Genomic DNA, 12,490 nt, shown 5'->3' with positions numbered 1-12,490 from the left:
AGATGATTTAGCCTGCAATATCTTAGCCGAACCAAAGACAGGCTTACGAAGTGATTCGCATTCAGTAATATTATTTAATTTTACGATACTGACACCTCTTTCCTTGACCTGGGGGTTTAAAATGGCCACATCCAAGCAAATTTTCTAAAATTTGTCATTTGTTTGCATTTACATTATTATTAATTGTATGTCGTTTGCATATCTGGGGCCTATGGTGTCCCGGACTTTTGGAAGGCGTGCGTGGGGCCGAAGCCACGTAGAGGCCCCTTAACCCTTTCACGGGCAGAGACCATGGGTCATTGATGGTTCATAATAGATAGTATGACACCTTGGAATCCGAACGTCATTACACGTTCTGTCCTTGAAAGTGTGAAGACAGTTTAATCAAAATGTGGTGTGACACCAATGTGCACTGAATATTATTAATTAATTCACAGTAAAGGACAAGTTATACATCGCGACACAGGGCTGCCTGCCCAACACCATAGGTGACTTCTGGAGGATGGTGTGGCAGGAGGATGTCAGAGTCATTGCCATGATCACCAACGAGGTTGAGAAGGGGAAGGTAGGTTGAAAAAAAAAACATTGCACATGATGTTTGCATTACGGCGGGGTCCACATAATACCAGCGTCGTGGTTTTTTGCTCCGACTTGTGCTAAGTGATGCCCTTTTATTTCAGGACGTCCACCATCACCTTATGATCATGTCGTCAAAAAACCCGTAACTCAACTCTTTCTTCACTCGACTCGGTTAAGCTGAGCATTTTGGTATTTTAAGTTGACATTCGCCCGTGATGGTTTAAGGCCCGTTCTCCCTATCCATCCATAGGAAAGGCCCGTGCCCCAGCAGTGGGGACGTTAATGGGCTGATGATGATAATGAAGTTGACATTTACGTCCTCGACTTGAGGACTACTCACTGGAGTCGAGCATATCATAATGCCAACATAATAATACGAAATTAAAGACGTCATGTCTTGTATTGTTATGGTTGAGGTGCCATGTAGGAATACCGATTTTGAGCTGAGTTCGAAGAAGACCTTGAGGTCGCCTCAGCTGAGGACAGAGTCCAGACAGGTTCGAGTGAACATCTTAGAATAAGGATATAAATGTAGCGAGGCGGTAATAAATAAAATTCGTGTCGATAGGTAAATAAGTATCAAGCAGTTTCTGTGTCAACACACGATTACCATAGCCGCCTCATGATTTTGTTAAGCAGTGGAATGATTTCATGTGTGTGTAAGGATGTAACGAAGGTGTACCATCTATATGTATATATGAGTAATCGGCCTCTGTAGTTCAGTGGTCGAGAGTCGGGTTCAAGATCCAGAGATCCAAGTACAAAACCTTGAATATTACTCTTTCAGAAGAAGTGCGAGCGCTACTGGCCTCTGCAAGGTCACGAGGTGAGACACGGGGGTCTGAATGTGAAGGCAATCTGTGAGACCAGCCACGAGGATTACTTGGTGCGCGAGCTGGACGTCAGCGACGACTCCACCTGCCGCACCATCTATCAGTACCAGTTCATGGTAATTCATATATTATTTACATCGTAGTGTTACGGGTTCGAATCTCGGCCCGTTCTAAGCCACTGAATTCCACTTTGTGTTTCACAGATAATTGAAACCATGTGGTTTCCAGGAATTACACTTAAACATAGCTGCGGGCTTAGCACCGTAAGCGCGCGACTCTTTCTCGCCTCGACATACGTCACTCTCTTACAGTACTGCACAGAAAGAGATAGATGATCTCTGTCGCGGCGAGAAAGAGTCGCGCGCTTACGGTGCTAAGCCCGCTGGTGAGGAGTGGATGTATCTATACATCTCTGCCTACATTCAGTGCGGTGTACGTTCTCTATTTCAAGACATTCTTTTTTTGAAGCTGGGGTCTGTGCAGGCCTTATTTCATTAAATATAACGTAGGGGAGTTTCAGCATCCATGTGGCAGAATATACACAACATCAAGCCTTAAACAATCTAATCGGGATATTTTTACTGATTCCTTAGAATAATATTACGTGAAACACATAATAACGGGTTCTTACCGCGTTTAAATGGGGATATAAGACTCCCGATATTTAGACACTGTTGCAAGTAATAACAATAATATCGGGAGTCTCATATCCCCATTTAAACGCGGTAAGAACCCGTTATTATGTGTTTTAATTATAATATTACGTAAATACGGCAATTCTCCGCCCCCACCAGCGTCTGCGCTAGGTTTACCTCACCCCCTCGGAAAGACTTCAGTCTTCAATCGTATGGGCGTCAGACTTTACACACACAGAGCGCATGTCTGTTTAAAACGAGGTGTTTTGTATGAAGTGTCCAGGATGTGCTTATGTTTTGAATATTACAGACTTGGCCGGACCACGGCACACCGGAGGAATCAGACGGCGTCCTGGATTTCATAGATGACATCAACACAAGAATGTTTCAAATCACACAGAGCAAAAATCCTCCCGAACAGGTAGGTAAAATCAAATTCAAAAATATATCTATTAAGAGAGGAATTGCGATTACTCCACCGAAAAGAGAGAGAGAGAGAGTTATGTGCCCATATTATACACTATCCTTCTTTGTCTGACAAACAGTGAGGAATAGGAAAACAGGAGCCCTTTAGTTACTTACTTCCAGAATGTCGTTGGAACCGACAAAGGGATTGTGTCCTTTCTAAAACGGTGGACAAATTGGTATGGGCGATATATACGAGGTTGATCCCTTGTCCCCATAAAATACTTCATAATCCATCTTAGGGCTTCGAATCAAACAGTGGTTGCAGGTTGTCTTCGATTGTTAGTGGCTCTGCCTATTCCATTAGGGATCACGGGTCAAATGAGATCTAGGTGAAATGATCATAGTCGCAATATGACTATGTCGGTACGGCAGCGCAGGACGGAAGAGGCGAGTCACGGGGACTGTAACCTGGAACTTGACAGAGGTCAGCAGTAACTGTCAGTACTATTCAGGGGCGGGGGACAGGAGTCCTAGGGTGGTATTAATAAACTAATCTCAGCTTCAAGACTGCCCTCAAGATCATATCAATGTGACAGTCGTTACATAAAAACAGGGACTTGAGCATGGCTTTGAGGGCAGTCTCAGCTCAGATTCGTTTATTAATACCACTCCTACTACGGCTTTGAAATAGACTACTCTGGACGCTATTCCACATACGTCAGACAGAGTACTGCGGGGCGGAAGGCAAGAAGGAAACCAGTGCCCTATTTTTCCCTAATAAGTAGCATGGAGAATGCTACACCGATAAGAGCGTGGTTCTTAAATTAGTGATGATATTGCTGTCTAGACTATTCGTACCTATACAACCCAAACTACTTTCTTACTTCAACATACTTTGTTTGTACTTATGACAATTGTTTGTACAGAACAAAAGGAGATTTTGCTTAAAATATTGGTGTTTTTGTTTACAGAACGTACTGTGCGTACATTGTTCGGCGGGCGTCGGTCGGACAGGCACGTTCATCGCTTTGGATATGCTTGTTGATAAGATAAAATTTTCCGGTAAGATATATTTAGGTATATTTATGCACCCGTATACTAACTACACTTTGTGGTCGCAGGTTCGAATCCAGCACAGGCCTAAACCAATGATTGTTAAATTTATTTTCGAATTCATGTTTGGATCGTAATGATTATCACGTGCTTAGCGGTGAAGGAAACCCACATTCCCGAGAAATGAATTTTCGGGGGTATGTGACCTAACCTGTATTGGGCTGGTTTCCCTTCGCCGGTTGGAAGGTCAGACAGGCAGTCGCTTCTGTAAAAAACCAGACCTGTCAAATCTTCAGGTTAGGTAAGCGAACCCTGTAATGATAAGCTCGGTCATTGATCTCACAACCCAAACTAGAGAAGAAAATGGTGTAACAGTATTTATCTAGACTTTATCTTATGTCATTGTTACTTTTAAACAGTTCATGTACTTATAATTAGATACTTAGTACTTATAAGTAACTATATTTAGTCGCTGACTGACGTATCTGAAATTTCTAACGAATCTGATTTGCACCTTTTGCAAAAAAATGCAGATACACCAGTTTGCAAAGTTCACGATTTTTCCTGTATCTATATTTTTTACCTTTTTTATGCGAAGTCACATGTTATGAGTTCTATATTTTGTTTTAAATGTTAATTGAGGCAGTAGCGACTTTTATATTGCTATGCGAAATATATTTTTAATACAATATGTAATTGTACTTTTTAAAGTTAATTATTATGTGTTCTAAACTGCTATTTGCGAGAGTCTAAGCGACAATAATGCATAATATAGTACCATAATCTACTTACCCAATCTGGTCATCCGTCACAAACTTATTATACTTATTGAATTTGACAATTCTTAACTATACAAGGTGTTAGTGATATCATAACGAAACCGTTGAGGGATGATTCAGAGTTGAAATTTAGTGGAATTTTCCGTCACAAAAGTATGGACCGAAATATAATTTAAAAAACCCTAAAATTTTCATAATTTTTCTGACAGGATAATCTACTTGATATCAGCTAAAAATCATGGTCTGAATCATCCCCCTCAATGTTTGTTACAATGTCACTAACACCCTTGTATGTACTTGAACTTGTATGTACTTGAACTTGTATGTACTTGAACTTGTATGTACTTGAACAGTCATGAGCAATATCATGTACCCACTTTAGAACCCTGTCGCACTAACATATTTGACATTTAATGAGACTTACGGTTTAATTTGCAAAAAAAAGTTAATGTGACATGGTTTCAAAGTGTATCATATTAGTGCTCGTGACCGTAAAAGGTGGAATTTTCCATCGTAAAAGTATAGAATTGAAAACAGTGGGACGTATAAGGACTGTGTAATATCGTCCCTTAGCTTACAACACCGCTTAAGTCATTTTTACCAACTTTACAGGAGACGAAATAAAATGTCTTATCTATACTTATAATAAATCTGTAGAGAGGTCAATTCTGTACATTAAATATTTTTTCAAAATAACTATCAGGGGATGATAAGTGATCGATACTGATGCCAAAAATGCAATCAGTAAAATTTTTGTCTGTCTGTCTGTCTGTCTGTCTGTCTGTCTGTCTGTCTGTCTGTCTGTCTGTATGTTCCTTATAGAAACAAAAACTACTGGACGGATTTTAATGAAACTTGGTACAATTATTCTTCACACTCCTGGACAGGTCATAGTATACTTTTCATCACGCTACAATCAATAGGAGCAGAGTAGTGAAGGGAAATCCTTTTGTATGAAAAATCTAAACTACTCAAGTTAGACGTTTGAAATTTGGCATGCAGGTACCTTAGATACCGTAGAGGTGCAATAAGAAAGGAATTCCCGAAATTCCCACGGGAACGGGAATTAGCGGAAAAATATTTTTGTATGAAAAATCTAAACCATTCAAGTTAGATGTTTGAAATTTGTCATGCAGGTACCATAGATACCGTAGAGGTGTACTAAGAAAGGAATTCCCGAAATTCCCACGGGAACGGGAATTAGCGGGAAAATCCTTTTGTATGAAAAATCTAAACCACTCAAGTTAGACGTTTGAAATTTGGCATGCAGGTACCATAGGTACCGTAGAGGTGCACTAAGAAAGGAATTCCCAAAATTCTCACGGGAACAGGAATTAGCGGGAAATAAATACCTTTTGTATGAAAAATCTAAACCACTCAAGTTAGACATTTGAAATTTAGCATGCAGATACCTTAGGTACCGTGGAGGTGCACTAAGAAAGGAATTCCCGAAATTCTCACGAGAACGGGAATTAGCGGGAAAATCCTTTTGTATGAAAAATCTAAACCACTCAAGTTAGACGTTTGAAATTTGTCATGCAGGTACCTTAGGTACCGTGGAGGTGCACTAAGAAAGGAATTCCCGAAATTCCCACGGGAACGGGAATTAACGGGAAAATCCTTTTGTATGAAAAATCTAAACCATTCAAGTAAGATGTTTAAAATTCGGCACGCAGGTACCTTAGACACCGTAGAGGTGTACTAAGAAAAGAATTCCCGAAATTCCCACGGGAACGGGAATTAGCGGGAAAATCCTTTTGTATGAAAAATCTAAACCACTCAAGTTAGACGTTTGAAATTTGGCGTGCAGGTACTTTAGTAAACTTAAAGCTTAGTTGCAACAGGATATTACAAAATTCCCACGGGAACGGTAGTTAGCGGGAAAAAACATTTGTATGAAAAAATCAAATCTAAATAAAAGGAGAAACTGACTGACTCAGTGACTGACATATCAACGCATAGCCTGAACGGCTAAATGTAGGCATTTGAAATTTGGAAGGGACATAGCTTAGGTACCGTAGAGGTGCACTAAGAAAGGAATTCCCGGAATTCCCACGGGAACGGAAATTAGCGGGAAAATCCTTTTGTATGAAAAATCTAAATCGCTTAAGTTAGACGCTTGAAATTTGGCATGCAGGTACCTTAGTTAACTTAAACCTTAGTTGCAACAGGATATTGCAAAATTCTCACGGAAACGGGAGTTAGCGGGAAAAAAACATTTGTATGAAAAAATCGAAACCGCGTAAGATAGATGTTTTCAATTCAATTCAATTAAATTATTTATTGCATTCCATGTAGTACAATGGGGTGTTACATAGGCATAGGAACTAAAACATGGACCCTGTAGGGCACAGCAACGTTGAAGGGAAGAGAGGAAGTGTGTATTAAAATTAAAACTCAATGAACAATCAATTAAAAAAAAATCAATTCAATCAATTGATTCAATCTAGCATGCATGCATACCTTAGTAAATATAAAGTTTATTTTTGGCTGTATTTTGAAAAATGGGAGTTATTGGGAAAAAAATTGTATGAAAAAATCTAAACTGCATAAGTTAGATGCTTGAAATTTGATATGCACTCCCACACACACAAAGATCTCTCTCTTATATAACACGCCACGCGGACGAAGTCGCGGGCAAAAGCTAGTTTAAAATATCTGTAGATTTTTTATTGCTACTTAATACATACTCTAGTTAGCGGTTAATAAATAATTATTTATACTTATTTTGACGATTTACTTTATTTTAACCTTTATTTTCTTCATCCAATGGCATTAATATGTAAAAACCGCCAATTTTCGACTTGAGCGGTGTTGTAAGCTAAGGGACGATATGTTTATGTATGTTTCATTTTTCGCGCTCTTTAGTGATGAGGTAACGATGAAAAAGAAAAACCTGTAACTTATGTCCATAATTATAAGGCATGTAATCTCGATTGTCGTAGGCTTCAACTGTGACATAGATGTCCACAACACTGTCAAGTTGATACGAGCCCAGAGAAGCGCCATGGTGCAGAACCGGGCCCAATACCGGTTCATATACCTCGCGCTCCAGGACTACATTGAAAACAAGAACCTAATACAAAGGAGGAAGGTAGGTTATCACGTTTCACAGTAACTTTTTTAATTATCTCAGAGGTATCTGTAAAAATAGGAAAGTTACTGTGAATCCGTGATTGGTCAAAACCATTGAATAAGAATTTATGAGTTTTATTCATAATTGAGTTTCCAGGATTTGTGCCCGGGACAGGCTCGCCCCTTATTAATGGGACGTATCTCCTCGACGCGGCCCCCGTGGTCCAGTGGTTGAGCGATGTGCTCACGATCCGGAGGTCCCGGGTTCGATTCCCGGTGGGGACAAATCACAAAAATCACTTTGTGATCCCTATTTTAGTTAGGACATTACAGATTGATCACCTGATTTTCCGAAAGTAAAATAAACTGTGCTTCAGAAGGCACGTTAAGCCGTTGGCCCCGGTTACTACTTACTGATGTAAGTGTGTAGTCGTTACACGAGTCATGTCAGGGGCCTTTGGCAGCTCAATAATAGCCCTGACACCAGGGTTGATGAGGTGGGTATTCCACCTCACAACCCACACGATAAGAAGAAGAATGGGATGTAAATACATAGTTGGCGAGGACCGAGTGTATATAATACTATAGGTACCCTCTGATTGATGTAAAGTTTTGTTTTTACCTTTGCTGGGTTTGCTCATTTGCAATTTCTGTAATTTCTGCTCCTCAACCAAAACACCTTGCGAAATTGATTTTTTAGATGAATTGCTTCCATGTGGCCTTTTTAACCCCCAAAGTCTAAATCGTAATCAGGTGGTAACAGTTAAAACTCTCAATAGATCGTATGAAGTAGGTACTATGCCTAAGGTTAACGTAACTTTTTTGTTCTAGTTTCTAGACGCAACAAAAAATTGCGAAACTTTGTGACATAAGTGACTCATTAGGCCTACTTTAGGAATGTCAAATGTTTGTATTTTACTACATTTATGTATGTAAAAGAGTAGGTAACTTAGCTAATGTTAGGTGGGGACTTGTAATTAGCTGTTAGTTAATGTTTGCTTATTATTTTAGCATATTTTTACGGCAATAAGACTTCCTCAAAAAAAATACAGCTTAAAACGACTTGTTCTCGTAAATCCGTTTTGGTGCTTACGTAATTTTGCCTTACCAGTGACGGTGAAGTTGCAGTTGGTAGAGTGTATTGAAAAATGTGTTCTAAACCGTGGGCGGCACGATTCTAGCAAGCTTACGTCAGAAGCATTGAGACTGTAGTGGGTACAATGACTCTGATGTGAACTTGTGAGAGTCAATGGCATTGTTTCGTAACATAGCACCACCACGCCTGTGTAGTAGGTCACATTTTATTTGGTATTAAGTATACTAAGCTGAAGTGGCTGTGAGCAGGACACATAGCGAGGAGAACCGATGGCCGCTGGGGCGGAAAGGTAGGTAGGCCCGCTACAAGGTGGACCGACGATCTGGTGAAGGTCGCGGGAAGCCGCTGGATGCGGGCAGCGCAGGACCGATCGTCGTGGAGATCCTTGGGGGAGGCCTATGCCCAGCAGTGGGCGTCGTACGGCTGATGATACTTATAGACGCCGACCGCGTGGAGTTCGCACTCAGAATGTGATTTTTAAAAATGGCGCTTACTGTGTTCACTCAAAGGCGACCATAATCTAGAAAGAATAGGGTACTTAGTTTCCAACTAGTCAAATCAGTTACTTTTTACTAAACGTCAAAACACGACATTACTATGGAATTAGCAACCTGTTACGTCATAGAAAAACGTGACGAAATTTCGCAGTTATTAATTTTTCTTTCTTAAAGTTCATAAATAAGTTACTTAAATAGATAAAAGAAAACGTTTTTGTCACCTTTAGATCTATCTTTATTTAGTAATCAGAATTTCATAAGTTATCTTCGATGGGGAACTACCCAATTTTATAAGTAAGTAGGTACTTATTAAGATTTATATGTACTGACTGTTTTTTCTCTTTGCAGGTGTATACTTGACGCGTACAAGTGAACCGAAGATGTCAGTTAGCATAGGATTATGGACCCGAGCCTCTTGTTAAGTTGGATTTTAATATCTAAGTAATTGTGATAGTTCAGTGAGACATTCCTCAAGATAAAACGCTGAAGATTTAATATTTATCAGTAAACTATCAACTTATTGCATGTGAATCATAATACTAGTAATCTTATTAAAAAATATAATTTTTATGCTGCGTTTTTTTACTACTTTCACGTTTATTGTCATTGTAAAAACGGCCTCTGTGGTCGAGTAGTTGAGCGTTGAACTCTTCTTCAACAACTTAACAATCCGCCATCTTCCATATCTCCCCTCTCTTCCCTTCTCACTCTCTTCCTCTATGGTCCAGTGGTTTGAGCGTTGGGCTCACGATCCGGAAGTCCCGGGTTCAAATCCCAGTGGGGACATATCACAAATATCACTTTGTGATCCCTAGTTTGGTTAGGACATTACAGGCTGATCACCTGATGGTCCGAAAGTAAGATGATCCGTGATTCGGAAGGCACGTTAAGCTGTAGGTCCCGGTTACTACTTACTGATGTAAGTAAGTAGGCGTTACATCAGCCGTGTCAGGCGTTTGGCGGTTCAATAATCCCTGATACCAGGGTTGATGAGGTTGGTAATCCACCTCACAACCCACACGATAGAAGATTGTAATAAAAAATGGCAAAGATCTATAATGTAGCTCTACAGTGTTGAAGAAACAAGTTGACTGATGGATTGATTTAATTATTAAATCCAAGCGTTGTAGTACTAAGCAACTTTGTCCGTTGAACATCGTATGTGGAATAAATAGGTACTTACATAAGTAAAAAAACTCAATAGAATTTATAATAATATTATTATAAAAATGATAATTCTAAAAAGGATCGATAAGTAAGGTACAGGTAAGGTAGGCTGATCCCTTATCACCATAAGGTTTATCATATCCATCTTAGGACTTCGTATCTACAGTGGCTGCAAGTTGTCTTTGATTACTTGTGGCTCTGCCCACCCCATTTGGGATTACGGGCGTGAGTTTATGTATGTATGTAAGTAAGGTACATTGGTAAGTAGCTACAGCAAGCACAGTATTTACCAAGTCTATGGTAACAGAGATGGTGAGGATCATAACTAATACAAGGAAGGCGTTTCATAAACCCCTCCAAATATGATTGACATGGTGACTTTTTCGATAACCAAGAAATAGAAAGGCCTGTTGCCGACGAACGATACTGCGCCAACATGATGGGAGGAGTCCCCAGCAATCCATTTTGGGGTAGTACCTTCTTCGGTTACTTCTATCTCCGCTCTGTGAATTACCTTAGACACAAATGAAGGCGTCCTGGCCAATAAAGGTAGCCTCGCAACATTTTCATCGAACACATCTTCGATACCCATACCACTCTTCAATACGTTTGCGAGATCTAATGTGGACTCAATCCTGAAACGTGGTAAGTAACACTCCACGTCGTCTTCTCCATATTCCTTTTTATATACCCTTAGTTGGTTGATGATTGTATCTAAAGTCACTCTTGCCAAGTTCCTGAACATGCTTACGAGGGACACGTTGGGATGTGGTAACATTATAAGCATCGAAAAACGGTCTTCTTTACCGTATGGCAACTCTATAACTCTAGCCTGTAACTCTTTCATGTTAGCAAACGGGTAAGTGAACCGACTGTGCATCATATTAACTTCGCCAATTTGCTCACCAGTGCTGCTGTAGAAAGGCATAATTGCTGTCGATGCCGCATTGAACGGGACTTTCCATTGTCCTTTAAAATGCAAAGCGCTTGTTGCAATAATTCCTTTGTCAATGTAACTGCTGTGAACCAACTTTCGCCCACGCGTAGCGTCTGAAACAAGCTGATTGATAGCATTCGCAGTATTTACTCTATCGTTGAAGTCTAACAGTACAACTGGGGTCTCATATACAGACTCAGCAACAGTTTGAAAGTCATTTAGGATTAATGTATTTTGATCCACGAAAACTGCGTTTATGTTAACAAAAGTCACGGTCAATGAGTTCACTTGGAGCTTCTTGTTTAGGTTTTGGTAGCTTGACCTGAGCAAGTCTGTGTTTTTCTTTGTGATTCTGAGTGCATTGTGTAGCTGTGCTGCTGTTTTGCCGTGGGCACCTCCAGAAATGACAGCCAAAACAGTCCACACTGATATCGGTGAAATTATTAGGTTACCACCGTTGTACTGCTTCGAGGTGTGGAACAGAAGTTCAATGGAGAAGTTGCCGATTCTTTCCGAAATATCAGAGTACGGCTGCGTAGGATTTTCCCGTTCTGCCGCGTTGTCAGCTGGATAGCTTTGCCCATACACAGACGCGGAACAAAACAACACTAAGAGTATTCCACGCATCTTGCTTAGCACTTAGACACTAACACTGGGTTCAGCAGTGTATCACTCTTTTAAAACTTTATCCGTAAAGGTATGTACCAGAGTTCATATGCCTTGGGTATGACTGAGTGCTGAACACACGGAGATGAGGAAAATAATGTCAATCGACCGGTTTGTTGGACAGTGCATTATTTTTATCCTTCTAAATACGAGACGGGTAGTTAATAAACATCAAAACCAGTTTAGTAGGTAGATTAGGTTAGGGTACCTTTTAATAATAATGTAACGGCCTCCGTGGTTCAGTGGTTGAGCGTTGGGCTCACGATCCGGAAGTCCCGAGTTCGAATCCCGATGGGGACATATCACGAAAATCACTTTGTGATCACTAGTTTGGTTAGGCCATTACAGGCTGATCACCTGATTGTCCGAAGGTAACACGATCCGTGCTTCGGAAGGCACGTCAAGCCGTTGGTCCCGGTTACTACCTACTGATGTAAGTACGTAGTCGTTACATGAGTCATGTTAGGGGCCTTTGGAGGCTCAATAGTAACCCAGACACCAGGTGGCTGATGAGGTTGGTAATCAATCTTACAACCTACAAGAAAAAGAATAATAATGAGTGTTATGTGAGTTGAGATGGTTGAGTGAGAATTAGACGAGTGACATTAGTAGTACTTACAGAAGAAGAGTAGAGGAAGATAAGAAGAGTAGTACAGAAGGTATAGAGTATAGAAGGGATGCATAGACAAATGATAGATTGAGTGAAGGAGTGTGAATGAGTTAGAGAGTGAGAAGGGGTGAGAGGGGAGATATGGAAGATGGCGG

General features: G+C 40.3%; 2 protein-coding genes across 3 annotated transcripts in view; one reads left to right on the top strand and one right to left on the bottom strand.

Moving 5' to 3' along the window:
* LOC126380098 (tyrosine-protein phosphatase corkscrew-like) overlaps window positions 1–9,525 on the top strand; it is a 76,593-nt gene extending 67,068 nt beyond the window's left edge. Inside the window, exons 7-12 of one of the 2 annotated variants that reach the window (XM_050029323.1) lie at window positions 438–565; window positions 1,370–1,528; window positions 2,358–2,468; window positions 3,427–3,517; window positions 7,233–7,381; window positions 9,304–9,525. In XM_050029323.1, the coding sequence (XP_049885280.1) occupies window positions 438–565; window positions 1,370–1,528; window positions 2,358–2,468; window positions 3,427–3,517; window positions 7,233–7,381; window positions 9,304–9,315 (650 nt within the window). In that variant the 3' untranslated portion in view covers window positions 9,316–9,525. Of the gene's footprint in view, window positions 1–437; window positions 566–1,366; window positions 1,529–2,357; window positions 2,469–3,426; window positions 3,518–7,232; window positions 7,382–9,303 lie in introns of both variants that reach the window. The other variant, XM_050029322.1, reaches the window with a different exon arrangement.
* An 832-nt stretch (window positions 9,526–10,357) lies between these two features.
* Window positions 10,358–11,796, bottom strand: LOC126380116 (serine protease inhibitor 77Ba-like). The gene has a single exon (XM_050029359.1). It carries the CDS (start codon window positions 11,684–11,686, stop codon window positions 10,448–10,450), a length of 1,239 nt encoding a protein of 412 aa, XP_049885316.1. The 5' UTR covers window positions 11,687–11,796; the 3' UTR covers window positions 10,358–10,447.
* Between the last annotated feature and the right edge of the window lie 694 nt (window positions 11,797–12,490).

Source organism: Pectinophora gossypiella, chromosome Z (genome assembly GCF_024362695.1).
Source record: "Pectinophora gossypiella chromosome Z, ilPecGoss1.1, whole genome shotgun sequence".
In the NCBI taxonomy this organism is placed as follows: Eukaryota; Metazoa; Arthropoda; class Insecta; order Lepidoptera; family Gelechiidae; genus Pectinophora; species Pectinophora gossypiella.
The sequence above is the reverse complement of the archived record's forward strand: the minus strand, read 5'-3'. Positions and strand labels throughout refer to the sequence as shown.